Here is a 26761-nt window from a genome sequence, read left to right as displayed (position 1 = left end):
GCGGCGCGCGGCCTGGGGCGCAGGCGGGCGCGCGCAAGATGGATGCCAGAATGGGTCAGTCCCTCTTTTCTCTTGGTTTTCTTTCACAGACGCGAATTGAACTGGCTTGTAGATCTCCAGGCTAGATCTTTTAGTTCCTGTTTCTCAGAAATGAGAGGGTTAACTTTGTTCAGTGGGTTGTTGTTGGTTGTTTTTAAAGAGGATTATAAGGTTAAATCTATCAAACCACTTGTTTTTGTCATCAAAAAAACCGACTTGAATCATTCAGTTGTAGGTAAAATGTCTGTGAGGGAGAAGACAGACGAATACAGCCACAAACCTATGGCGGCACTTGAATTTAAAAGCAGAATGCAATGGGATGAGTGGCGCGGATGCTGGCAGCGCTATTTTTAGCTGTGCCCGGTGACAGCCCCCGTTACCAAATGTAGGCAGCTGTTCGGGCCCCGGCACAGGCCGGGAATACTTGCACTAAATGCATGAGATTATGTAGAAACTACAGCTTAAAAGGGTTTCCGTGAGGAAAGGTGCTGCTTGGCAGGGCTTGAGCACTGCTTGGGGTTTTTTCTGGGGTTGGTTGGTTTGTTTGTTTTTTAATCTGCTCAGAATACGTTGGGTGTAAGTTCAAGTCAGAAAGCTGCTTCTGGTAATATTTTAAATCTTTTACTTTACAAAGAAACGCAAATACCAGTTTCTGATTGATTGGAGGATGTAAATCAATTTCATCAAGTGCTCTCTTAGCCTGAAAATCACAAATCAGTTTTTCAGTGACTTGTAACGCTGAGTTTCCCTTTGAGGAATGTACAATGAAACCATATCTGTATGTCCTTAGGCTGGGGCTGAGGGGGTCATTTTCCAAAGGGAGTGGAGACAGAGAGGGAAAATGCTTGGTGTGCAGCTTTGCTCTGCTCTGGGAGGTCCTAGCTTGGGGAGATTGCTTATTGATTACTTAGAGCAAAATACTTGAAGGTGGGTTGATAGAGGTCATTTGCCATTTGTGGTATGCTTGAATTCCATCCATTTACCTTTGTTTCTGTTTTGGAAGCTCATACAGATGAATGACCTTATATTCTTTGTAGCTGGGTTCAGGTGTAATGCATTGTAATACTGCTTGTATAAAAGTGCTTGTAATAAGTGATTTCCTATGAAGCAGCGAGCTCGCTGTTAGAGTGATAGTGAGTTACAGAGGAGGCAGTATCTCATGCACAGAACTGACGCTGTCTGCAAGCAGAGACTAGTAGGGCTCATACTTGGTGTGCCACATGATACGGGAGCAGCACCCAAACTTGAATGTATGGATGCCCAAATTGCAGCCTGTTAAAAATAAACATAGTTTCAGTATTTGAACCAAATACTCAGAAATAAATACATTTTCAAAGATCTCTTGCATGATTTAGGAGTACAAACTCCACCAGCTTTTTTTTGCAAGGCTGCTTTTGACAATCTCATTTAGGTGTTATGGTTACTTGCAGCTCAGTTTATGTTGATTTTTAGGTCAAGCTCATGGTTTCAGTCGTCATTTGCAAGCTCCTTTTACATGTTAAACTTGCTAGCATAAGGTGTACACTAATAGACACTTTTGTGATTAGAAGCAAAGCCAAGGAAGTAAAAGAAAATGTTAAATTTAGGTGTGATAGCCAATACAAAAGGAATTCTGTGATGACTTGATATTTTTTGTTGGTGTTTTTTTTTTTTTTGATTGATTTTTACAAATACTAAAGAAAGGCTGTCTTGCTTAGAGCATTATTTGTTTGACAAGGAAAACAGAACTGTGGGTTTGTAAGATGAGGAGACCCAGCGGAATAACAGGTCGACAGGGTGCGTGGATAGGCTGGTGTTTTTTTTTTTTTTGATTGATTTTTACAAATACTAAAGAAAGGCTGTCTTGCTTAGAGCATTATTTGTTTGACAAGGAAAACAGAACTGTGGGTTTGTAAGATGAGGAGACCCAGCGGAATAACAGGTCGACAGGGTGCGTGGATAGGCTGGGCTGCAGTTTGACGAGGACTTTAGATTGGTGCTGTTCTGGAGAGCAGGAGTGTCCCCTCCGTCGGTTGGTTGCTCTATCTCTCACCCCATATGTTTGTGTAGTCACATGGTGAACAACAACTAGAGTCTGATGTAGCTGGCTGCTTTGGTTATTTTATTTTTGGGGGGCAGTAGTTATGAGCAGCAGACAGAAAACTGTGTGGTTCTGTGTGTGGCCGTGCCAAGGGGAGGAGTAGTGGTGGAGGGGTGAGACCCTTTCTTTCAACAGCAGTTTTGGTTCATGACAAGTCTTGAAGTGTTACGCAACCGTAACCTGGTTCTGTCTGTAGAGCTTCAGGAAACTTCTACTGGAATGTGAATTAAATACTTGGATGAAATATTTTGCATTTTGAGAATGGCGGCTTTAAGTTTCTGACTGGGGTTCTCATATCTCCAGCATCTGCTGATCACCACGGTTTCCCTATGGAAATAATCAGGAAAAGACTTCAGCTTCTGAAATACTCTTGAAATTGCACCATAGCCTCAGTGGCATTTTCATACCTACAAAGGGATTTTGCAGACTTTGGCCTACAGAGGCTTCTAAGTATTTCATGTTGGTGCATTACCACATTTTCATCCTGTAAGAAATAATAGTCAAATGTTATTTTTTCATTTTCTTTCATGGTCACAATTCAGAACAGGATGAGATAGGATTACTAAGCTTGTGGTGCAATAGTAATAATGTTTCTATAATTTTGAGTTCCGTATGTAATATATTATTGCTATGAACAAGCAGTTTTGATGCAGAAGAGGAATTTGTTCTTGTGAAAATCTCATCAGTTGTGGAAGTAGAAATGATGAAGAGCGAGTTTTAGTGTGTGTCTCAGCATGGAGTATAAAGCTAGACTAGATGCCCCTGCCCAGTTCTGTACTCTGCAATGGAGAACGTTTGCCAGATTTCATGAGTTCATTAAGGTAATCAACTGGATGCAACAGCACCTCTGCAGTGGATATATTAAGCAATTACCTCTGATTTGTGCAAGGGTGTAGTTTACTCTAAACAGTGATGCTAAAAATGGCATAATGTTTTGTTCTCTCATGAGGGTCACTTAAGGGAAAAATAAACTTGGTTTACGAATAAAGTATTTTGCATTGGAACCCAACAGATTTAGTCTGGATTGAAATTTCAGTGAGATTATTCCTTCTTGATGGTTCAGTCTGTCACCCATAATCAACATTATAAACTACCGAGGGTATGTCTCCATTCAAAAGGAAGCAAACCAAACTGTCAATGAGTCTTGAGCAGTGCCTTTGCCTCGACCAGACTTGAAAAGATACAATGGTTTAGAGATTTGTAAGCGCCTCTTCATTTGTTCCAACAGGGAACTGGAATCAATCTCGTCAGTGAGTGACCTGCACAAAAATGAAATTAAATGAAGCGCAAACCGCTGTGGTTGCGGTACAAAACAGCACAGTAGTAGAAGAGATTCTGACATTGCTTAAGGGCAGAATTGTGCTTAAATTTTAGCAGTTACGTGTGAGGTAACCGTAATAACAATGATCCAAATAATCTGAAGTCCGGTGCAGAATCAGTGCTAAAATAACCTATTTCTAGTTGTAATTTCAGCTCTGGTTTGTCAGTGAGATCACAAGTTTCATTATTGATGACTCTCAGCAGTCAAGTGAATCGTGTTTTACTGGTTTCACGTGGATGCAAAAGGTATCTTGTTCTAATTTCTTACCTTTTTTAAATTCTAGTTGTTGACCTCCTTTACTGGCGAGACATTAAGAAGACAGGAGTGGTGTTTGGTGCCAGCTTGTTCCTGCTGCTTTCGTTAACAGTGTTCAGCATCGTGAGTGTGACAGCTTACATTGCCTTGGCCCTGCTTTCTGTGACGATCAGCTTTAGGATATACAAGGGAGTTATCCAGGCAATCCAAAAGTCCGATGAAGGCCACCCATTTAGGTGAGATTTGTCTTTTGATTAAGAAAAAAAGTGTGTTCTTTTGGGGAACAGCAATATTGATGCTCTTAGAAGCAGTAAATGACATATGCCATAACACGTTGCATAATAATGTAAATAGTCTCTATACTGAAAAATCTGTTACTCAGCCTATGACAGCTCTTCTTTCAGTTTTTCTCAGTAGGCATACACAGTGGTAATGAACTGAGCATTTGGTACAGGGGATTTCCCTGGGAATGCTGGAATATCCTAAGTTGCATTTACTTAATTACTTCAATCTAATGGAGTAATATGTGCATTTTAAATCACAGAATCTTCTAGGTTGGAAGGGACCTTAAAGATCATCTTGTCCAACCGTCAACCTAACTGACAAAAATAGACACCCACACAACAAACAAGGAGCATCATCACTAAACCAGACCTCCCAGCACTACATCAACCCGGCTTTTGAACACCTCCAGGGATGGGGCCTCAACCACCTCCCTGGGCAGCCCATTCCAATGGCTGAGAACCCTTTTCAGTGAAAAAATTTTTCCCAATATCCAGCCTGAACCTCCCCTGGCGTCACTTGAGGCCATTTCCTCTCGTCCTGTCGCCTGTGACTTGGGAGAAGAGACCGACCCCCACCTCTCTACACCCTCCTTTCAGGGAGTTGGAGAGAGCAATGGTATGGTCTTCAGAATGTGAACCAGTAGCAGATGATGTACAAAATTTAAAAAATGCCCAGGAGATGCCGCACTTTCAATGGAATATATTTAGCAAAAATCAAAATAAATGTAGCAGATGATACTTTTTATCTTTTTGGAACTTTTTTTTTTTTTTTAAAGAATACCCTTAAAATTCTTGTTTTAGCGTATAGCTGTGTTTTCCACACGCAAGGCTGCCTTGGCTTCAGCAGAATCCAGGTTCATTGCAGCTTACCCAGGTCAGAAATCCAGAAACTTGGACTCTGAATTCTAAGGCTTGAGGAGTTGAATCATAGGATTAATTTAGGTCCTCAAAGAGGACCTCTGAGCTCTTCGCTTTAAGTGATGAGCTAAGTCCTTGGGGCATACCCTGTGTACACTTCCCTGCAGTGTAGCAATATGGTATCCATGGTATGCATGCTTTCCTCTGTAGAGTACAGTGGTGCCCATTATTGCAGAGCTGCATCTTAAGAGAAATAAAAACTTATTAATGTGTTAGAGTAATTACTAAGAATGAATGTTTTCTGTTTCCGTACCGACCCCATCCCATGCTGCTCAGATGTGCTTCTCTCCCTTTTTTTTAATCAATGGAGTGATTCAACCTCAGTTTCCCTTGCACCTTTTAGAAACTCCTGCTTGTCCTCCTATTTACAGCTCTCTTAATAATTTTGTGGTGTTTCCAAATATTCTTGTTCTCTTCCTCTCATCTTCAGTAAGGCAAAGTAAAATGTTTTCTTGGGTTTTTACCTCCATTCCTCCCTAACTGCGTAGTGGCTCATTTACCTACAGGAAGCCAGACTGTTTTCCCAGCTGAACTCACGTTTGCTTTGTCTACCCAGTAGTGCTCTTCAGTATCCAAACAGCTTTTCCACGTTTACCATTTAAGTTCATTCTTAGAAAGAACAAGCAAAACTTGTTCTACCTGTGCTCTTTCTGCAGTTTATTTCTAAAAATACTGATATTCACAAGAAGCTTTGAGACATTCTTATCCAGCATACCAGGTTGCTTACTTTGTATAGCTTCAACTACAGGAAGGGTATTTTTACTTGGATTTAGTTTGACAGTGAAGAGTACATCCATGAGCTCAATGTAATTTTTGATTCTGGTACTGAATATCTTGTTGATGGCTTGAATCTGCACACCATTCTCAAAATAAGTGTGGATAGCAGAATGTAGCCTTGAAATGGCCGCCCTCTGAAGTTACTGTTTAAAGTATTTCATTTGTTTTGGACTTGCCACAATGCCATGTTTAGCTTTGCCTTAAATGACATACATAGGAGCCTCCACTGTGCATTTTTTTTTTTTTTAAATCAAACAAAACAGCTGCAAAGCAGAATCCCCTCCTAAATTTTAAGTAAAAGCTTAACAACTGTAGTAAGTGCAAAATGAGTGCTCTGTTACAGATCTGCTTAGTTGCTCCTTCTCCCTCCCAACATGCAAATTGGATAAATTATTCTCTATTTAAAGAGTCTAAATTGCCGTAGCCACTGTAACTACAGATAAAAGTTGCAGTGTGGTGGAAGGAACACTTAAGCAGACAGGAGCTTATATTTTTTTGTTAAAAGAACTGTTGTCACTAACTGTAAGAAATTTTTTTAGCAAACTATGAAAAACTTGCTCATTTTACTGGGCCTTAGGGTATTTGTTACAGCTTAATGGTACATTGCCTTCCAGTGATATGAATGGATATGTTGCTTTTTGTAGGATTTTTTCTGTTTGAGAAATGAAGGAATCTCAAGTCTTGTAGAAGAGTAAGCCATCTAATAGGACAATACCAAAAACGAAGAGTGATGTACATGCCACAGCCCCCCAAGCTGTCTTTTTTTTTTTTTTTTTTTTTTTTTTTAAATAGACGTTAGCCTTATTAGTGTACTAGATTACAGCATATCTTGAGGAGTAGAAAGAGACTTCATAGACGAAGTAGTGTATGTGTCAGTGGTTCTGGACACTGTTTTGGCCAATCACTAGCCTTGTCTCTTCACATCTATATGTTAGTCAGTGCACTTTTGCTCCCTGGTCCAGGTAAGACTGAGTGTGTGACTTAGTAAATGCAGCAGTACAACATAGCAGTAAGAAAGAAACAAATTTTTCTTTTCTTCTAAGGCATGGTGGAGGCCTTTTTAAGATTCACTTTTACCTTGTTAGTTCTGTTCTATCATTTTAGGATTGGGTGAGGATCTAGAATGGTGAGGTTTTTCTCTTTTTTGTTGGCCCTGCCCATGGCAGGGGGGGTTGGAACTAGGTGATCTTTAAGGTCACTTCCAACCCAAACCATTCTATGGTAACTAAGCAGAATGTATGTTGATACTGTATATAACATGTTGATATTGTTTGGCAGCACTGTTGCAGTAAAGTTTCATAAGCTCTCCGTTCTTTCAGGGCTTACTTGGAGTCTGATGTAGCTGTGTCTGAAGAGCTTATTCAGAAGTACAGTAATGTTGTGCTTGGTCACATTAATGGCACGGTCAAAGAGCTGAGACGTCTCTTCCTAGTCGATGACTTAGTTGATTCTCTGAAGGTAAGTCTGCTTCACCTGTAGATACAGTAGCCTGTGTAAATACATTCTTTGCTGACCTAGGTTAGCAAAGCCCACTAGTCCTTATAAACATGAATGAACAATGGCATCTTTGGCTCTGTGTAAGTAAATAGTGAGTTTTAGTTTGCCTGTTGGAAGTCCTGAGCCTTTTTGTTTTTTAAGTATAGTTTTCTGTTAGCCACACTGAGTTGAACATAAAGTGCTGCATGCAATAATGGAGTGGATAACTTAATCTGTATTTTGACAGTGTGATAAATATTAATGGAAAACTAAAATATGCTCTGGCTGCGTGCAGTTCAGCTGTTATACCTCCTTGCTGGTGCTTAACAGCAGAAATCTTTTAAGAAATCTTTTAAGGGACGTTTAGATGGGGTACTGAGGGTTATGGTATAGGGGAGGACTATGTAGAGTAGGGTAGATGGTTGGACTCGATGATCCCAAGGGTCTCTTCCAACCTGGATGATTCTATGATTCTATGAAAACAAGACATTGGGCATCCTAAATTTGTTGCTACCATATATTTCTCCCTCTTCAAAAATCTGTGTTTTGGGCTAGAGTGATACAGTCAGGTTTTGGTTTGGTTTTCTGTGTGTACTGAGACTACCAAGTGGTTAGTTATTTGCCTTAAACAGTAGGAGTTCTTGTGTCCACATTTTTGCTGGGAGAGTGGGGACTGAGTGCTGCCCTTGTTTTATTAGGAAGGTGGGCACCTGTTTGAGTCCCTGGATTTGGGTGTGAATAGCTGCTTCTTCTAGTGATGCAAATTACTGACATGGGTTTTTGCAAGTTACTTGACCTCCAGTGTGCAATACTGCCTAACAGATACGTTGAATGTGTCCAAGTAGTATTTAATGGGGTTTATTGAAGGTGGCAGAGCAAAACTGACACTGAAGAAGAATAATTAAAAAAAAAAAAAGGCTGAAAACCCTTCAGTTTTGTTCTGTGAGAATAATAGTCTCTCCTTTCAAGCTAACAAGCTAATCGCCTTTCTTCGTTTTTCAAACAATTGTTTCTTTTACTGAGTACAACATGTTGTCCACTTCATTTTCAGTTTGCTTAATCTTCTTGAAATAAAGTTGCATTTTTCTTCCAGTAAATCCCTTACTTAGTTCTTTGTAAAGTCCTTTGAGTTGTGGTGGGGTTGGGGGAGGGGGTTTCTAGTGAAACTTGGCAAAAATTAGGAAGGCTGTAAAAGTCTTTGCTATGTTTGGGGAACAGAAATTGGAGGTGTATCTCAGGATCGTCTTACCCAGAGTTTCCAGATCCAGTTTCTCATTATGCTCCCACTTAAACACAGCGAGGAGCGTGTGCTGGAAATGTTGCATCTGATGTTGTGCAAGTCTCCTGCAGTAAGAGTTCTTTCCCTCTGGAGAAGGGAAGGATCATAATGCTGTTGGGTTGTTACCTGGGGTCTGCTGATCATGGTAAAGATTCATTTTCTCACAAAGGAAAGAGGGGATGGGATATTAGCTGGGGGATTTGTGTAATAATCTTCCTGCTCCTAAAGGGTTGTGCAGTATAAGTATTTTTATGAAGTGGCTGTGCATTCTTATTTTCTGGTTATTTTTTCTGGACATGATAGATACTGCTGCCATCATTTTATGGAAAATGGCTTAAATAAGGTGCCTGTTGTCTGTACCTTGCCAGTGTTGCCACAGAGGGACTGCATTTTGATGGCTAAATCCTCTCACTGCTGCCATCAGTCTGGTCTGTAAGCAGCTGTGTCTCACCTCCACACTTAAGTGACCGAGTACTTAGGATTCATCTCTGCAGCATTTCAAGGCCGTCCACAGCCTTGACCAAAAGAATGACGCTTACACAGCTAGAATTGCATTTTGGTAACTTAAACTTGGTGTGCGAGGAAGGGAACACGTTCTTTGTCAACTGTGGTTTTTAAGGGCATTGAGTTTCAGTGTTCAAAGAAAAGTTAATTTGCTTAAGTCATGCTTGGATCTAATTAAACAACGTCACAGAAAAACTTGTAGTCACAAGGTCACTTTATTTCTTTAATAATTAAGCCCTTCGTGGTACATTTCTTCATCTGAGTTACAAGGATTTCCACTCCATTTGTTTAGAGATCCCAATCCTTTGTAGTAAAAGGAAGCAGTGAACAGCCAGCTGCTGTTTCAGTTAACACTGTTTTAAAATTAGGCCTTTCAGAGGAATTATGTTAGAATTAATTGCAGTCAGAATGTCTTCAAGGCACTTTAATCACTTTTAAAATACTGTGGTATATCAGAAAGACATGTTTATTCAGATGTACTATAATTCATTTTCCCTCTCTTCTGACATCTTAAATGTCAGGTTTTTTAAATGTAGGTTAATTAGTCTGATTTAGGGTGGCTAGGAGCAACCCTTACATGTAACCAGTGAATGTTAGGACAGTTCACAAGCACAAGGAACTGAGTTTGAAGAGTTTGCTTGAGGAGAATGCGAAGATGCTGGGGTCTTATGTAATATAACAGCCCTGTTTAAAAAAAAAAAAAATCTTGGCTTGTGTAGTTTAAACATTTTCACTATAGGAAACAGCATGTTTGTATATAATTAAAGTTACAGAATTTTAATATAGAAAATTATCTGCAGGTCAGTTTATTATGTGTAATAGTTGTGGCTGTAAAATCTGTCTTGTTAAGACCTTTGTTTTCTGTTCTATTAAGCAATGCTTCAGTCATCGAAGTCTTACAGTGGACTGTAAATATTTATGCAGCACAAGGAGAAGTTCCTCATAGCTCTTGAGGAGCTTGCCAGACAGTCCCAGGAGAAACTGCACTTTGTCCTGATATACAGGGATCTAGTGCTTTGCCCCCAGCTGCACAGTGCCAGCTGCTCCGGTCTGACACCGGGGCACAGTTGCTTTCAGTTTGTCATTGCTCAACTGATGTTTTGAGAAACAGAACTCTTTGTTGGATTTGAACTATTTTATAGTAAAGAAACTGCTGTATGGACAGCAGTTCTGCTTTTTTTTTTTGTTTTTTTTGTCTTAGAGCTTTAAGTGTTTGGATGTGTTTCAGGTAAGCCTTTTTGCATTTGTAAGTTTGTCTGAGTTTGGCTCATTTCTAAGGGGAAAAAAACAACAACACAGAGACCAATAAATAAATGTGGGATTGAGATCAACTCCACTTGAATCCTGGGTGTGCTGCTTTAACTGTCAGAAGTGTGTTGAAGAGAAAAGGTCTTGTGGGAGGGGGGCTGTGAGGTTTTTGCTGAACTTTTTTTTTTTTGCTTTAGTAGCCCCAGCTTTCAAAATAGCTGTCCCTTATTGACAGAGCAGAGGGAACAGGTGGTCTTGCTGGGGTCAGTGGTTCCCTTTCCCACCCACTATGGATAAGGGAAGTGGCTTATAAACTGCACACACAATGCAGTTTGTTGTTGGACCCTGATGCTGCTCTGGACGGGCTTTCCAAGAAGCAAAACCTGTATCAGTCAAATGTTAACTCCTGGATTTTGATCTTTCTTGGGCCATAAATTCAGTGCTCACTAAATAAGACTCGATAGTAGTGGTAATTGTTGGACTTTGGGGTTGTTTCATATCTGTTACCCCTCTGCTTACGTAAACTTACGTTTTCTGATTTGGTCATAGTCTTCAGCAACGTTACTGGAATGTTCACCTGAGCAGGGTGGTGCTTAGCTTAGGTAATGGTGTTCATGCAGAGGAGATCTTGGGGGAGCTGTCAGGATGCTTTGCTGCGAGTGCTTTGAAGCTGGCAAGTTTAGTTTACCAAACGCACAGCCTGCAAGAGAATAATTGTGAATGCTGTAGTAAAAGTTGTCGACTTTCCTCTCTTTGCTGGGGAGGGGCATGTGCTGCAGCTACGGACTTGCTCTGAAAGGCAAGTGTTTGCTCTGTTAAAATGTCCTGTGCAAAGAGGCAGGCAGCCAGCGCTCACCCTGCTGTTTGTGGAGAGCAGAACTGGGCCAAGGTTTGAAAGAATCATGAGGGAGTATAGAGAAATCTGCCTTATTTTTCTTGATAAACCTGCCAAAATCCTTCAGTGGGAATGCTGTTGGCAGTAACGTTTCAGCCTTGTCTGAGGGTTGACTTTGTGCCTCTAGTGTGGCTTGCATCACGTCGAGAAAGAACTGGCAGTTAAAGAGCTGCATCGTTTGCAATTAATCGACTGCATTTGGAATGGGATTAGCTCTGAATGAAGCTCTTGAAGTAAACTTTGTTTTGTCACAGGGATCATGCGACTAAACTGATACTGATTGTCATGCCCTTAGCTTATTGTTGGCTGTTGATTTTGTTTGGATATTTTGCATCTTATGATAAGCTGAAAATGGATGTTTGGATACATAACTTCTGAGTGACTTGGCTGCAGGGTAGGTCCTGGTCCACACCCACAGTCCTTCGACATGCTTTTTTTTTCTTTCCAGTGCTTTGTACCCATCTTTTCCTTGTGTGTATTTCCTGCTCATTCGGGTGCTTTACCTTCAGTTGTTAATTGTGCCTAGATCTTCTCTCTCTGATGGAAGCAGCAGCTTCTACACTGTATCTGTCTAGCACTTCAGTGTTTTGCAGTCTTGCACAGAAAATAAACAGATATGCTTAGTTGATTAAAGGACTGGGGGTCTTTGTGCATTGCTCTGCACAATGCAAAGCATAATTCAGTGCTTTGCAAGAAATAAGCACTGGTAAATCCATATATCTGGACGTCTGACATCCAGATCCTGGCTTCTGCTCAGTTCCTTACAGGCTGTGCAACACTAGAAGAAACTGGCTGATTTTCCTTGGGGAAGAATCTTACCCAGAAATAGAGCTGGCAGCCTTCAGCCCCGTCCCACCCCACTATAGGTCAGAGGTGTGCTTGGGACACTGTACACCTAGTGGAAAGCTGAGGGGCTTGAACTTCTGCAGATCTTGGTGTAAAGCTAGGGAAGTGGAGCAGAGCCTGTGCAGGACAGGGGAGCTGTACAAGTGCAGTCAGCAGGGTGGCAGTGGGGGAAGAACCATGTCTGGGTACGAGTTCGAGGCTGGGGTATGAAGCCAGAAATCACGGCAGATTAGGTGTCTGTTAACAGAAGGACATCTTTGCTTTTGAATTTGTCTCTGACTTAAAGCCAGCTTCCATATTATGGCACTGTTGACTCCACTTCCCTGAATTTTTAGTATCCAAAGCTCCTATATTGTTTTAAACAAAAAAAAATGTGGCAAGGTTGGCGTGACTGATTACCTTCCAGAGAGGTTTTTTTTCCCTGTAGCAGCAGCAACCACTGCCTAGTCTAGCCAAGGGTTCATTGAGACCTTTGCTGAGCCAAAGCATGGTTCTGGTAGCTTGATGCTGCTGATTGCGCTGCAGCCCCGAGCTGGGTGCCCTCCTGTGTTGGCTGCTGGGCTGCTACACAAACGAACCACCTGCTTGCTTTCTGGTTCTGTCACCAAGTGCTGTGTCCTGTGCCAGCCCTTTTAACCTCTCACTTGCCTGTCTTGTTCCCTCTCTTTGCAGGGTGTGAGGTAGGAGCTGTGTTTGCCCATCATTATTAAATATGGGATTGGAAGTACTGTGTAAACGCAGAGGGTGTTGAGCAGCCACTGAGTACTAACAGCTTTTGGTCACTGCTGACTTGGACTGATTTCAGCCCGGTGACCAAAAGGCAACATATCTGATTACTGAACCCTTCAGTTATTCTGTCACTTATCTATAAATACATGAGACGTAGAAGGGTGAAGTGGAGTTTGGGACATTTTAGTTCCATGTGTGTGTTTAGAGAAATTCTCTGACTGCTCTAACTAGTATATTCTGCTAGTATATAGACTGTGGGCTGACATGCTGGTTTTTGTTTTTGTTTTTTTTTTTTCCTTTTTAGTTTGCAGTGTTGATGTGGGTATTCACTTACGTTGGTGCCTTGTTTAATGGTCTGACATTACTGATTCTGGGTAAGTGTTTTAAATTTTTTTAAATGCCTGGCATACAAAACAACATTGGAAAAGCACTGAAGTCTACTTGGTACTGTGAGGGTATTCCTATGCTGTTGGGAGTGTAGCAAGATGTTGTGTGTCCTTCTCTAGGACGTTGATAACACTGCAAAATGGATCAGGTTGAATTGCAGTGTTGAGTTCCTTGAGATTGCTGATTTTCCAGACACCGTACCATTTAAAAGTACATACTGTAGTGCTTGTCCCCATCAAGGTTAGCCTGTCTTGAATATCATCGCTGTATTGTGGCTTTGGAGGAGGTACAAAATTGGCTCTGGCTATGTCCTACTGCAGATAGTTTGTTTCACTGGCAGAAGCCTGAGATCCTTTTTGAAGAATTTGCATAAGCCACGGTGAAAAAGTGAATTGTGACCACACTTACTGTACTGTTAACGAGACCTAGGGAACAGCACAGCTTCTCCTTAAAAGGGATTATTTAAATTACTGGCCACCATTTTTGTATGTGCCTTAGATATTACTTTTTCTTGTACCTTTTTGAAAGAAATGTCAAGGTGTGAAACCATTGTTTTACCTGAACACTGTCCCTTTCATCAATATTTATACCTTTGATATGTTCTTTCCCAGCTTTGATTTCACTCTTCAGTGTTCCTGTTATTTATGAGAGACATCAGGTGAGTATTAAAAACAATTCATTAAATGCTTCATAAAGTTAGCTGTACTGAACCAAAACCACAAGAGAATACAACCAAAATTCATTTCAGTCTTCTAAAATTTTAAAAGCCTTTAAAAAAATAGCCCTTTAACCAGGAGTTAGTTGTAGGGCCAAGCAAAGCAACTCCACTGTGAAGTCCAGCGTGTGCTTTCCCCTTGTCCTTTTTGGTGGCAGTGTCAGAAGACTTCCCCAGAAAACAGTTGCAAAAAAGGCCCAATTAACCTGGAGGCCTTCTCTCCTCTGATCCAGATTTGATCAGGACTAATGTAGCAGTAGGCACGATGTGTTAATCCTGATGTAAGGACTTGTAAAATAATTTCTGAAGAAACATCTTTGGAGCTGATATTTAGGATTCATGTCCTGAAGTCCTGTGGAATTTGTAGCCCTGGCAAGAACAGGAGGTGGGAGATGCTCGGCACAGTCCAGTGCTTCTCCTTTGGAGAGATTAATGTAAAAGAAAAAGGTAAGAGGGAGCCAAAATAAAATGCATATGATTAAAGTGTAGCCAAGCTTGAGCAAGGACTGTCTTCAGGAGGTCATAGCACAGGAGGTGGGAAGCCAGCTCTGGCTTAATAGTTCCTTCTCCTCTTTCAAAAACAACCCTGCTGGTGGGGGCTGGCCTGGGACTCGGGGAGGGGGGAAGGCAGGCACTGAGCAGATGGCAGAGCCTGCTGGGCTCCTCTCCCAGCTCCTAGGAAAGAACAAAGTACGCTGCAGTGAAAGGAAATCCTGTAGCCCCCAGGAAAGATGCTGGACAATTTGCATGGCTTAACCCGGGCTCTTCAATCCTCTTGAGGAGCTGAAGGCTGCTCTCTGAAGGCATAAGCTGTTTAACAGGCCCAGCCCACCTAAGCAGCTTTCCTTCTGCCCTGGGCCTAGAGGAGGCAGAGGAGCCAACTGCCCCTCACCAAGGGCCTGAGTTGTGCACCCTGGTGCTGGGGTGGCCTTGGGAAGAGGCAGGAGGAAATGCTGGTGACTGCTTTTATGGCATGTGCAGAAGCCAGGGATGGATTTATTTGGCTAGTTACCTGCTATTCCCTGCCATTGTGTATGTTCCTGAGGCAAACACTAGCATGTGCTGTGGCTGAACCCTTGGGAGCTCTGGTGTCAAACTGGGAAAGTAGACACGGTTGAACCCCTTTCTTCTGTCAACAGTCTCTTGTGTAAAGCACATCTTGGTGTGGTGTGACTCTGCCTTTTGGGCAGCAAAGTAACCCTAAGAGCTGGACTGTAACATCTATCACCTTCCATTTCAGGCCCAAATTGACCATTATCTGGGACTCGTGAACAAGAATGTCAAAGATGCGATGGCTAAGTGAGTTGGCTTTCGTTTCGTTTGTTTTTTTCTTAAATTTATTTCACTTGATAACGTTTACAGTTCTCGGTATGTGTGGTATGCCTCTATATAATAAATGCATTGCATGCACTACTCCTGGGAGGAAAAAGTCCTTTTTTAAAATTTGACATGGCTCCTTTCTTGCTGATGCTGCTGTTGAGTTAATCCTATAGTAGTTCTAATAGAAAGCTGTGTATTTGAAACCATTAGTGAAACCTGAGGCCCCCAGCAGGTGCAGCTTGAGGGGTGAATAAACAATTTAGTGATTTCATCAATTTCTGAATGGAATACTTTTGTGTTGCTGTGCTTAAGACTACATTTATACCTACTTGGTTTTTTTTGCTCGTTACTCAAATGCTATTCTTTTTTCTCTCCTGTTCCTCTTGTAGGATCCAAGCAAAGATCCCTGGGCTGAAGCGCAAAACTGAGTAAAAAGCCTGAAGCAAGTTATCGATAGGAAGTTCATCTTTTAAGGGGGGAAAAAAAAATACACTCATTATTTGGATTTACATGGGGAGGGTCAGGGAATAGCAAAACCCTTGACATTGCAGTGCAATTTCACAGATCTTTATTTTTTAGCAACGCAGTGTTTGAGGAAAAATAACTGTTTTGACTGCAATGCGTTTTATCATCTAAGTATTGTAAGTTGCTATGTATGGATCTAAAACTAATCATCTTTCTTTATCCTGTGTGCAGCACTGGCTAATACATAAGATTTGAGAAAGCTGTACATTTTGCTTCATCAGAGGTAGTCCCTGCTGCTTTCCCAGAAGAGAATAGTGCAGGTGGAGCAGAGGATAACACTTCCCAGTTTGTGCACTGTGTATGGTCTGTGTAGACTGATGCAGATTTTCTAAAATGAGAGGTTTTAGAAGAATATACCATTTTAGCAAGTTTTGAAAAATCTTGCCTTTTTGGTATGAGTATAGCTGTATTGTGATTTTACTGTTTTATCAGTTGCCAATATATATATATATATGTGTGTGTGTGTTTCACAAAGCTTAGATCTTTCAGCTGCTCCACAGTGCTTCATGCTTCAGAGAATTGACTGATTTCTGGACTAGCTCCATAGCACACAAGCTTGAAAAACTAAAATGTCTCTGTAAACACTAGCATCGGTTTAAAAAAAATAAAACAAAACAAAAACCCAAACAAATGAGAAATGAACAAAGGAAACTCCATGAATATCAAATTACAGCATACACTTTGCACAAACGTACAATAGTTGATTTTGAGCAAATAATTTTACAGTCTCTCAAACCGATAATCTGTGGACTGAATATCTAATGCTGCAAATGTTGTCTGGAAACTTAAAGCCTTGTTATGCAAGAAATGATAAATGAAAATTTATACACTTGCAGTTTAAGCTGTATTGAACTAAGTCTGTGGAATGCATTGTGAAATGTAAAAAAAAAAAAACCCCAAACAAAAAAACCCTACTGACAAAAAAGCAAAAAAAAAACCCCAAGTATCAATAAAGCTTATAGACATAAAATAATACCGGTATTCTGCTTTCTTGAGGCAAGTTTAATATATTTGTGTTTATTTTGTTTAAGTTCATTGTGATTAAATATCCATTGTACATGGTGGTGGAAATAGTTTTGTCAGACATATAGCAATGTGAGTAGATGGATTTTTTTCATGATAGTTTCTCTTTTCATATGTGCGGTGTGAAGCGGTTTGTTGGGTTCCAGTTACAGCTCTGATGTCCCAAGTATCTGTGTCAGCCCGTGATGCTGGGTCCGGCGCATAGTTCCTGTAGCACAGACTCTTGCCTGCAGTGAGGAGCCCTCTGTGCTGAGTACTGAAGGCCCCTGTTGTTACCCCTGCCAGCTGCGCCAGTGACACAGGGTGATGGTGTCAGACACTACTTCAATGTTGAAAATTGCGGCAGATGAAATTGTAGATTCTGCTAAACAAAGTGAAGGTCCTTGGTTTATTTGTGAGACAGTAATATACGATGTTGTATTCTAGTTTGAAGGAAACTGTAAAGCAAGTCCCAATAATCTTTTCACGTGAACTTGCTGAATCTGATTTAAGAGCTGACATTGAAAACTTGTATCCAAATTTGAGACAGAGTTTTTAAATTAATGGCATCTTGACCATTGAAAAATAAATCCATGCAGTAATATATTAGTTTACAGTATAATACATCATTACTTCTCAACATTTTATACATAAAGCCAAACCATATAAACATACAAATTTGTGTTTTCCTGACAGACACTATTGCTTTAAGATATTTTTCACCATTTATTAATGCATTCTGCCACACAACTGGTTTTATTTGGAGTACAGTCAATGTGAAAGGAAGGCAAACATTATTACAACGTAGGCTGGTGCTTACTGACATCAACACCTAACATGATTACTTGATCAAGGAGGTTTCTTTTTTAAAAAAGACTGCATAGGGACTCTTACTGTGTATCTGACAAACTGATCTTCTGTATAGCAATATAAGGCATTAATAAAATTAAAAAAAAAAAAAAAAAGGTGATTCTTTGAGGTTGCTGAAGCACTTTTGTGTGTTAAATGTACATTGATCCACTCCTTTAAATGGATATTCATTGCATCCAACAGCTACCTTTTTATGCAGCGGGCATCAGAAGTGGATTGGCAGGAAGTTTCCACAGTGCAAAATTATAATTACTAGACTAAAGCACTAGTTACATTTAGTCATTGAAAAGAAATGTTTTATTTTGGCCTTTATTTTTTTTGATTAACAGATGTTGTTCCATGCCAGACATCTCAAAAATAATTTGTTTTGATGTTACCCACATTTCCTGTTCCTTTTTAAACAGTTTCATTAGAAAAAGGTGAATGTACTTTTCTTTCTCCAATTTCACTGTCCTGTAGCTCTTGGTTTTGACAAAATGTTTAAGCATTTTTGTACGGCTTTATATTTTGTGAACATCTGCTCATGGTTTCCGCTTCCACGCGGAGGCAACTCTCCCTTCATCTCAGCTGCCTGCTGCCCTCCTGCCCCCAGATCCCACAGCCCCGTCCCAGACAAGGCAGCTGCACAAGAAGCAACGATGGGAGAGGAGGTCAGATATAGCAAAGATCATGCTTTTTTTGAGGATAGGTAAATTTTCTGCTATGGGAGTAATTTATTCTCTAGCTGCCAGCTGGAGGTTACATACAGTCCCCACTAATGATGTACTGTGCATTCTAGAGATTGCTGTGGATATCTCAAAGAAGCCCCTCCAGAATGGGAAGAAGGGGAAATAGTGACTGTGAGCGACTTTCAAACCACTTCTTAAATATAGTTAAATTGCCACTGCCTATGTAAGTAGTTACCGATAAAGCCCCTTTTCCCATAAGCAGGGAGGGCGCAGAAGAACTTAGGAAACAACTTCTTCATTAGTTGTGTTTTAAATTTCTTTATCCTGCCATATTCTCTCTTCCTCTGGTTACTGTTTGAGGTAAACATCAAATTCTGGCTGCAGTCAAGCCACCATCATGAACCAATGGGGAATGACATCAGAGATTCACCCTTATCACAGCACATAACTTCTTGGCCTTGGAAAAATTTTGGAATTCAGTTGTGAAGGTATTAAAAAACAAAGTGGAAAACAGGAATAATGTTAAGTACACGTCTGGAAAAGGTGTTAATGGTTAGCCCTCCTCTGAGTGAAAAGTAATAGCACCATATGTTGAAAGCAATTGGTGGGAGGCAAGACTGTAGCCCATACAACTGGAAAATTATTCAAAGGCACTTCATGGATAGAAAATTTTGCCAAATAGAGATATTTAAAAATAAAATGGACTTAAAAAATGATAGTTTGCTCCTTTGATTACTGAAAGCTGAAGTGTGAACCCCAGCATGCTCATTAAAAGCTTGCTGTTGTACTCAGTTCACCAAATTTGAGTTTTAAGCCGATGTAGTTAAAAACCGCCAACTTTCTTGAACAAATGTTCAAGCCATAAATTTTGAGATTATGCAAATTAAAGGGCCCGGCCTTTTCTAAGTGTTCTCCGTTTTCAGACATGGTTTGAATAGCACAGTATTAAGCAAAAGCAGCTTTGTGAGTGAACTGTTCATCACTTTGGCCTATCCAGGTTATGAAACTATTCCTTTTCAAACTTCAGCTTCCTTCTCAAGCGTATTGGTCTTTCAAACGCAAGGTAACATTCATGTTCAGTAAATTCATACGAGTAAGCTGAAAAAAATGTGTAATCCATGCAGCATCGTATGGAAATTACAGCAGCCGAAGGGGTAGAGGCTCATCCAGAGCAGTCCCAGCAGCAAGAGAGTCTCAGAGGCATCGCCACACAAATACGCTGCAAAGAAATTAATGGGGACGACAGTTATTCTACTGAATAACTTAGTGTGATACGCTGAGAGTTGTCATCAAGAGAGACAGGGTCCCTTAATACATACATGGCAATAAAACTACATTGGACAGGAAGATGCCAGGTAAAGCAACGTTAACCCCTGGAGCACCCAAATGTCCTTCCTTCTCTCGGAGCTGAACTATCGTAAGGTGTGTGTATGTCGTGGGGAAGGCCTGCAGGTTGGGAATGCTATTACTGTGCTCTCTGTAGTTACACTTTAAATCAAGAAATCTGGTCATAATGATACTGTGAAAAGTAAGGCAGCTGATGGATAAGCTTTTCTGAGTTCCTGTAACTCCAGCCTGCAGGTTGAGAATGGAGATCCATTGTGCAAGCCCAAGAAGAACACTGCCTCCCCCCCTCCTTCTTTTTCCCCCAAATTGAAAAATAAAAACATCAGTTTTGGTGGGGGGAATAAAGTTGAAGAACAGCTTATTTCATGCAATGGAAGGAGAGTTAAATTGACTGCAGATGTTGGTCAAACAGAAAGTAACAGCACCAGTATCGATGCTTCCGGCACTGAGGGGAGCTGAGTATCGTGAAGTGTCCATCAGTATTTAGTTTTCTGCTTCTGGAGGAGATGTGCAGTCTCATTCACTGGCAAAAATGACTCAAGTCTTCCAGTTTCTGGCCTGTATCCTTCCTGCTGAGTAAGCAGTTATAAATGCCCCGGTCTTGACTAGAGCTTCCTGATAACTTGCTCCTGTGAGAATTTGTGCCCTTTTGTTTCCTACCTTGTTGCTTTTCAGTCTTTCTAGTTCTACGTATTATTTTTCTTTTGTTTAAAAAGTCTCTTACAGATTTTGTTCCTCGCCTTTTTCATCCCAGTTTTGCTTGACAATAGTGTCCTCCGGGAGTGGAGGGCAGAAGTACCAGAAGCTGGAATGGCCTTGGGGAGTAGGTGTGTGCACACACGCTGGTTGCCCTGCTTTGTGTTTGGGGAGGGCATGTTTTGGTGGTGGGTTAGGGGGGAAAAAAAAAAAAGCCACAAAACCACCCCAAGACAAACCTAAGGCACCTTTTGAAAAGCCTCCTGTTATTTCAGATGTCTTTCTAAATCTGTCTATCCCATCCAGCCGGAATTCCTGTCCTCCCCTTTGCTGGGCTGAAGCTATTCAGTTATTTTTGTGTGACTGACACCCTCACCAGCTGTCCGCTCGAAATGTTCTTGAGACATACAAGTGATTCCCGTGGCAGCAGCTGGGGCTCCTCCAGCTGCTTCTTGGAGGCCGGTGAGGGCCCGTGCGGTGGCAGGTCAGGTCTGCCTGGTCTGCCCTCTCCCGGGGAGGGAGGTGAGCCCAGGAGCTACAAGGAGATGCTGACACAGAAACCCAACTGCACGATGCTTTACCCAGTGGACATGACCTCCCAGGCGCCACAAAATACAGCAATTCCCCAGTAAGAAAAACAAAACTATCATCACACAGGCAGGCTCCAAGGAATGCAGCGTGGGCTGAGAAAGCTGTGAGATACAGAATCACAGAATCTTCTAGGTTGGAAGGGACCTTAAAGATCATCTTGTCCAACCGTCAACCTAACTGACAAAAATAGACACCCACACAACAAACAAGAAGCATCATCATCACTAAACCAGACCTCCCAGCACTACATCAACCCGTCTTTTGAACACCTCCAGGGATGGGGCCTCAACCACCTCCCTGGGCAGCCCATTCCAATGCCTGAGAACCCTTTCAGTGAAAAATTTTTTCCCAATATCCAGCCTGAACCTCCCCTGGTGTAACTTGAGGCCATTTCCTCTTGTCCTGTCGCCTGTGACTTGAGAGAAGAGACCGACCCCCCCCTCTCTGCACCCTCCTTTCAGGGAGTTGGAGAGAGCAATAAGGTCTCCCCTCAGCCTCCTCTTCTCCAGGCTGAACACCCCCAGCTCCCTCAGCCTCTCCTCACAAGACTTGCTGTGGGTTTGGCACAGAAGGGTACAAAGCTTTTGATCATCCAAAAAAAACAGTTACCTGCAGTCATCTCCTCCTGTACTTATAACATACTTGTCATCATGAGAGAAGCGTATGTTGGTGACGTGCGCAGAGTGCCCAAAATACCGCTTGTGTTTGGCCTGTTGGAAAAGGAACAGAAGCTCAGGAGTAAGAACTGTGGTGGAGCGTGACAGGGTGACCAACGTGCCTTGCAAGCGGTGCCAAAATCACATCCCCAGCAGTCCTGGTTTCTTCAAGCCCACAGTAATCCCAGCTCAGCACCTGGTTCTGCGTGTTGTGTCCTCCCCTGTGGCTGCAGGAGGGCCACCCTGTCACCTGTGAGCTGCTCTCCTGGGGACACCCAACAACTCCCCCGCTCCTGCGGCCAGCACTGACCAGGAGCAGCCTGGATGGACTGTGCCGTTTGGATGCCTTAAAATCAGATACTCAGGAGTCTGAACATGGGGAAAAGCAAGCTGTTCAGAGGAAAATAAAATATCCGCTTACAAATTTTTCTGTGCACGGGAAATCAAACAGTTTCACCAGCCCGAAGTCATCTCCTGTGACTATATTTAGGCCAGCGTGGGTCACACATGCACAGTTGACATCTGCCTTTTCTGCATTTCGCGGCCAAATTCCAATGACTTCATCTCCAAGAATGCTGTTCCAAAACCAAGTTAAATAAAAAAAAAGACCATTAGACCATAAGAATTACTTGCCACTGCTCTCTTCCAGAGCATGGTGAGGCAACACAGCCTGACAATAAAAACCATCCGCCTTTCAAAACAAGTCTCTTCCCTCTAAATCATTGAGCCGAATGTGATATCATAATGAAAGCATCACAGGACCATACCTTTGTGTGTGACTCTTAAACTATCTCTATCCATAAACGCTAAGTTTTATCTCCTATGAAACCACTGGCATCATTTTATACAAGTAGCTTGTGCAGCTACAGTCTCTTCCTTTCCTTATGGACATGTACGTACAATGATTTTTTACAGCAGTGGTCTCCTCTTAGCCATAAATTCTTGAATGAGAGAATGCTTGTTTGGATGAAGAGTATTTCTTAAAATAGCTGTTCCTCCCTTAGTTTAAGTAAGTTCCTTTACGATCATTTCTATTAACTCTCAGATGTGTCTGCCCCACTCCCACAATCTGTCAAGAGTCCTTAGAAATGAGTAATTTGGGGCAGATTTTTATGCGTGCTTGACAGTAGAGTGGTAAGAGTAGGAGGACTGTCACGTACCTTCTCTAGAGCCTGCCTGCACCATCACCCACTGTTCACTGCTTTTGGCCTGTTCCAGTTTTTACAGTGAGAGCACAGCCATGAGTTTGTAATTGCGTTGGGAGGCTCCTATATGAATCCATGTTCAGTAAATACATTTTAATTATACCCTCAACTCCCTCCTCAAAATAATCAGCTCGTATTTCCATGCCTCTATGCTGCTTGTGTTTGCTGCCAGCCTGCCAGTAAAGATGAAGCTTCAAGTGGCACAGAGCCACAGCCAGGAGGGACCGTGCACTTCAGTGTTGGGAAACCTGGGACAAGTGGCAACCAGCCACTGTGTGGTTATATATATAGAGAGAGAACAGACACCCCCCCACAGTAATAACTACCAGACACTGACCAGCCACAAACATTTGTAAAAAAAAGGTAAGTGTGTAAGATGGAGCTTTGAGAAAAGGGAGTCTTTGTGTGTTCTCTTCTGCGGGTTTGCTGAGCCCTGGGGACATTTGAAGCGTTTGATCCCACCCAGTGTGATTTTGTGATCTGATCTTAGTTCTGTATTAGACCTGTCTGATCACACAGAACGTTGCTCTTTAGTTTTTTACCTTGTCCACGTGGCCCATGTGATCTTTTCTATTAATGCAGGATCTGCTATTTGCTTTCCTAGTGGTACCTCATGAACTTGACGCTTATAGGCACCTGTTGATACCTGAAAGTAGGAAAGGAAAAAGCAAGTAACTTTGCCATCAATATATCATCTTCCTTATTTATAAGACTTCCAGCAGTAATAGTCTCAACAGGTTTTATCAGGAAATAAACATCCAGGATAAAATTTCTCTCCTTTTTTTTTTCAAATTAGCTAGAATTCATTATATACAATATGAAGCAATAACAACATTACGGGATGATAACTGAGGCGTTCATATGCATACTGTGTGGCTGACCGACCTCCTTTTACTTATATCTCTAAGGTTTATCTCAACCCAATTTTACTAAATCAGAAAAATTTCAGAAGGAAACTTCACATATTAATTCAGCTATCGTATGCATCTCATCTTAGCGAAAGGGAGGAAAACTGCTTCTATATTGTTATAATCCACCATTTCTTTCTCAGTGTCGTACCTGTTCCCTCGAAATGAGAGGGAAAACCTTGCCTTTAGCAGACTAATCTTGTAAAGGAACTAAACTACGTTGCTACGGTCAGAACCCAGGGGGAAGACCTGAGTATTTAGAAAGAAAGAGAACTTTAAATAGAGCTTTGTCAACATCCTAAAGGCAATCTGAGTTCTCTGGCCTACCTCAGAAGATATAGGGGCACCTTGAAATTCAGAATAACTTTGGAAAACCTCCTTCTCCCTATTTAACCTCCATCTTGTTCTTATGTCTGGTAACAGGTTAAGTAGCAATAAATGCAAACAAACATGGGTCTACCTGAGACATACCTGAATGTACCTGCTGTCTGCAGAAAAATCCATCTGTATGACAAAACTTGCAATGTCCTTGCAGTAGCCTATTCGGTTTAGGGTTGTACCTTGAGTGAGATCATAAAAATCTACAGTATGTTCTTGTGAACCCACTGCCAAAAACCTGTTATCTGGGCTGATCCTAGACAATAAAACACAGAATGGAGATACAATTTACTGTTTCTGTGCCAGATTTTCTTTTGCTTCTCATGTTAACACATGAGAACAAATTTCTTTTACTGGAAAACAAGAAAAACCTTTTATCAATAGCAAGATTGAACCCAAACCAAAACTTTATGCTTACTAGATGAGGAAGGTTGAGGATATTGTATGCAGTTAACTGATATTAATATTGCACATGTATAAAATGCACAGCACTATATGCAGCGTAATGCTAACCCTCTGTGAGAAAGCAACAGGAATTGCAATTTTAAAATGTAATTCCCATGCTAACCCTCTGTGAGAAAGCAACAGGAATTGCAATTTTAAAATGTACTGTAATATTAATTCCCATAATGACAGCTCCAGAACGTACAAATTACTATCTCTATTCAAGTGGATATAACTGAATTAATCACAGGGAAAAAAAAGTGTGTGGTACCTAAGAAATATACGCTTTAGGTATATATAAATATAACCTTTAAGTGTATGTAAAGCCACCAGTCAGCCAGTAAATGCATGTCATGATTTCATGCAGGTTTCAACAAATACAGGAGTTACAAAAAATCTGGAAATCAACCTGGAACTTGATGGACTTTTTCTTGAGTAAGGGCTAAGTATTTAGAGAACTTCAACTGAAATTTCTGACATACCTGATATCCTGAATTGCAGACTTCCTGTCTCGCTTCTTACCCCAAACCTTAAGGCTGTTTACAAGTAAAATTACAAATTCTCCATTCTTCATACCAATTGCAACCATTTCACCATCAGGACTATATGCAGCACATCTTGCTGGATGACCTAGATTCACTTTGTTCAGCAGTTTCTGTATTAATGAAAGGAACAGGCTCATACCTCCACTGGAGAAAACTACTAAGCAAATGGAATGCTTCCAAACATGAAGTATATAAGTCACTTATTAAAAAGAAATTGTCTATAGTTTCTTCTAAATACAAATCTGAAATTTCACATTAAAAAAAAAAAAAATCACATCCCACAGGCATATGTTGCAAAACAGACTTCAAAATATAAATGTAATTCCAATGTGAATTTCGTGTTGTCTCGTTGCAGGGTGACTTCAACTTTTACACCAGAAAGAATACTGTTTAGCAGAAAAGGCTGAAAAATCAATTTCTTATTTTGTTTGGAAGGTGATTTTGATAGCTTCTGCAACGGCTGATCAGTTCAGGATTTTTTTCCATTTGATTTGCTATGTGAAAACATAACTAGAATGCTCTTGCATTTTCACTTACGTGATCGTATTGATAATATATTTATTTCCCATATTTAAAATTATCCCTGTTAGCTCAGGTAGAGCTACCTTTGACAAGGTAGAAACCTTATTTCTACTCTTTAAAATGTTTCATTTATTTGTTATTTTTAAATATAGTTGTTATGCAATTTGATTTGGAAAAAAAATCCCAAACTACACATACGCAATGACATGATCGATTTAAAGAAAAGCTCTAAAAAGGGAGGGAGCTGTGCTTGCCAGTAAGGCAGGCTTATTGTCAGGGTCTGCATATTAGTCAGTGACAGGACAATCTGTGTCACCCAGTCTGTCAGCAGGGAATTAAAATGCTTCCTTAATCCATGGCAGCATGTAATTTTAAATCAAAATAAGCAATGCACAACAAAAGGCAGTCCATCAGCACAAGTCCTTATAAATAACTGCATTTTTCTGCAAATTGCTTGCTTTTGGAAAGAGCAGCACGGTAACTCATGAAGGACTTCCCTTTTCACGTCACCATATAGCAGGAGAAAAAGGACCACACCAGAAGAGAAGAGAAACACTGCTATCTGCAGGAGGCTGCTCAAAGATGTGTACGTAGGTGACACATTGTACAGTTGGAAAAATGCATGGCTGTATAAAATGATCAATTTAGTGTCACTCACTTTGTCAGACAGGTCCCAGATTCTTGCCGTTCCATCATTACTTGCAGAAATAAATATGTCTTTTGAGGGGTGAGTTGCTAAGCCCCAGATCTCCCCCTCCATGTGACAGTCGATCAACAAGTTTGAAGCAGCATTTTTTTCTCCTACTTCAAGGATTTCTCCATCTTTTGTTCCCACTAAAATTTTCCCCTGTTTGTAGCCAAAAAAAATAATGAGAGGTAGCTTGTCAGTGTAACAGACAAAATATGTCCATAGCATTAACGTACCGATGTATTGCAGAAATATCTGTAATAACTCATCCCAATTTATACTGCTTGTTCATGCAGCATCTTAAAAATAGGAGAGTAAAACAATGACACTTTAACATCTTGAGATCTCATACCATGTTCTGGCGTTACTGTTGAGTGACCATGGCAGATTTCCATCTTGCCATTAAGGATTTTAACTCTGATCAAAGTGTTTACCTACAAGTTGGCAAAGCATGGTTCTCATACCTCTGAAGTAACTAAATATAATGTTTGGGCAAATAATTAAAAAAAAAATCAAAACAAATCAAAACAGGGATTTAGGCTTAGTTATAGACTATTTAAGAGAACCTTGCATCTACTGTAGCTATACTGTCATTGTCTAAACTGCAAGACCTTTCTTGGCACATACTTGGAAAAGCATAAAT

At 41.0% G+C, this 26761-nt stretch overlaps 2 protein-coding genes across 6 annotated transcripts in view; one reads left to right on the top strand and one right to left on the bottom strand.

The window, feature by feature from the left end:
- The window catches only part of RTN4 (reticulon 4), a 48877-nt gene extending 32320 nt beyond the window's left edge, over nucleotides 1-16557 (top strand). For 4 of the 5 annotated variants that reach the window (XM_014962401.1, XM_014962404.1, XM_014962403.1 and 1 more), the window contains 6 exons: nucleotides 3724-3931; nucleotides 6994-7132; nucleotides 12956-13025; nucleotides 13650-13696; nucleotides 14994-15052; nucleotides 15463-16557. In XM_014962401.1, the coding sequence (XP_014817887.1) occupies nucleotides 3724-3931; nucleotides 6994-7132; nucleotides 12956-13025; nucleotides 13650-13696; nucleotides 14994-15052; nucleotides 15463-15505 (566 nt within the window). In that variant the 3' untranslated portion in view covers nucleotides 15506-16557. Of the gene's footprint in view, nucleotides 1-6; nucleotides 55-3723; nucleotides 3932-6993; nucleotides 7133-12955; nucleotides 13026-13649; nucleotides 13697-14993; nucleotides 15053-15462 lie in introns of those variants that run through there. The other variant, XM_014962406.1, reaches the window with a different exon arrangement.
- Nucleotides 16558-16582: 25 nt separating this feature from the next.
- EML6 (echinoderm microtubule associated protein like 6) overlaps nucleotides 16583-26761 on the bottom strand; it is a 132965-nt gene continuing 122786 nt past the window's right edge. The window contains exons 38-44 of the mRNA XM_014962408.1: nucleotides 26089-26277; nucleotides 24846-25018; nucleotides 24013-24175; nucleotides 23176-23279; nucleotides 21850-22003; nucleotides 21382-21482; nucleotides 16583-19357 (exon numbers count right to left, since the gene is read on the bottom strand). Of these exons, the coding sequence (XP_014817894.1) occupies nucleotides 19333-19357; nucleotides 21382-21482; nucleotides 21850-22003; nucleotides 23176-23279; nucleotides 24013-24175; nucleotides 24846-25018; nucleotides 26089-26277 (909 nt within the window). The 3' untranslated portion in view covers nucleotides 16583-19332. The remainder of the gene's footprint in view (nucleotides 19358-21381; nucleotides 21483-21849; nucleotides 22004-23175; nucleotides 23280-24012; nucleotides 24176-24845; nucleotides 25019-26088; nucleotides 26278-26761) is intronic.

This window comes from Calidris pugnax, unplaced genomic scaffold (genome assembly GCF_001431845.1).
Source record: "Calidris pugnax isolate Ruff unplaced genomic scaffold, ASM143184v1 scaffold147, whole genome shotgun sequence".
Taxonomy (NCBI): Eukaryota; Metazoa; Chordata; class Aves; order Charadriiformes; family Scolopacidae; genus Calidris; species Calidris pugnax.
Note: the sequence above shows the minus strand (reverse complement) of the source record. Positions and strands in the feature narration are given on the sequence as shown.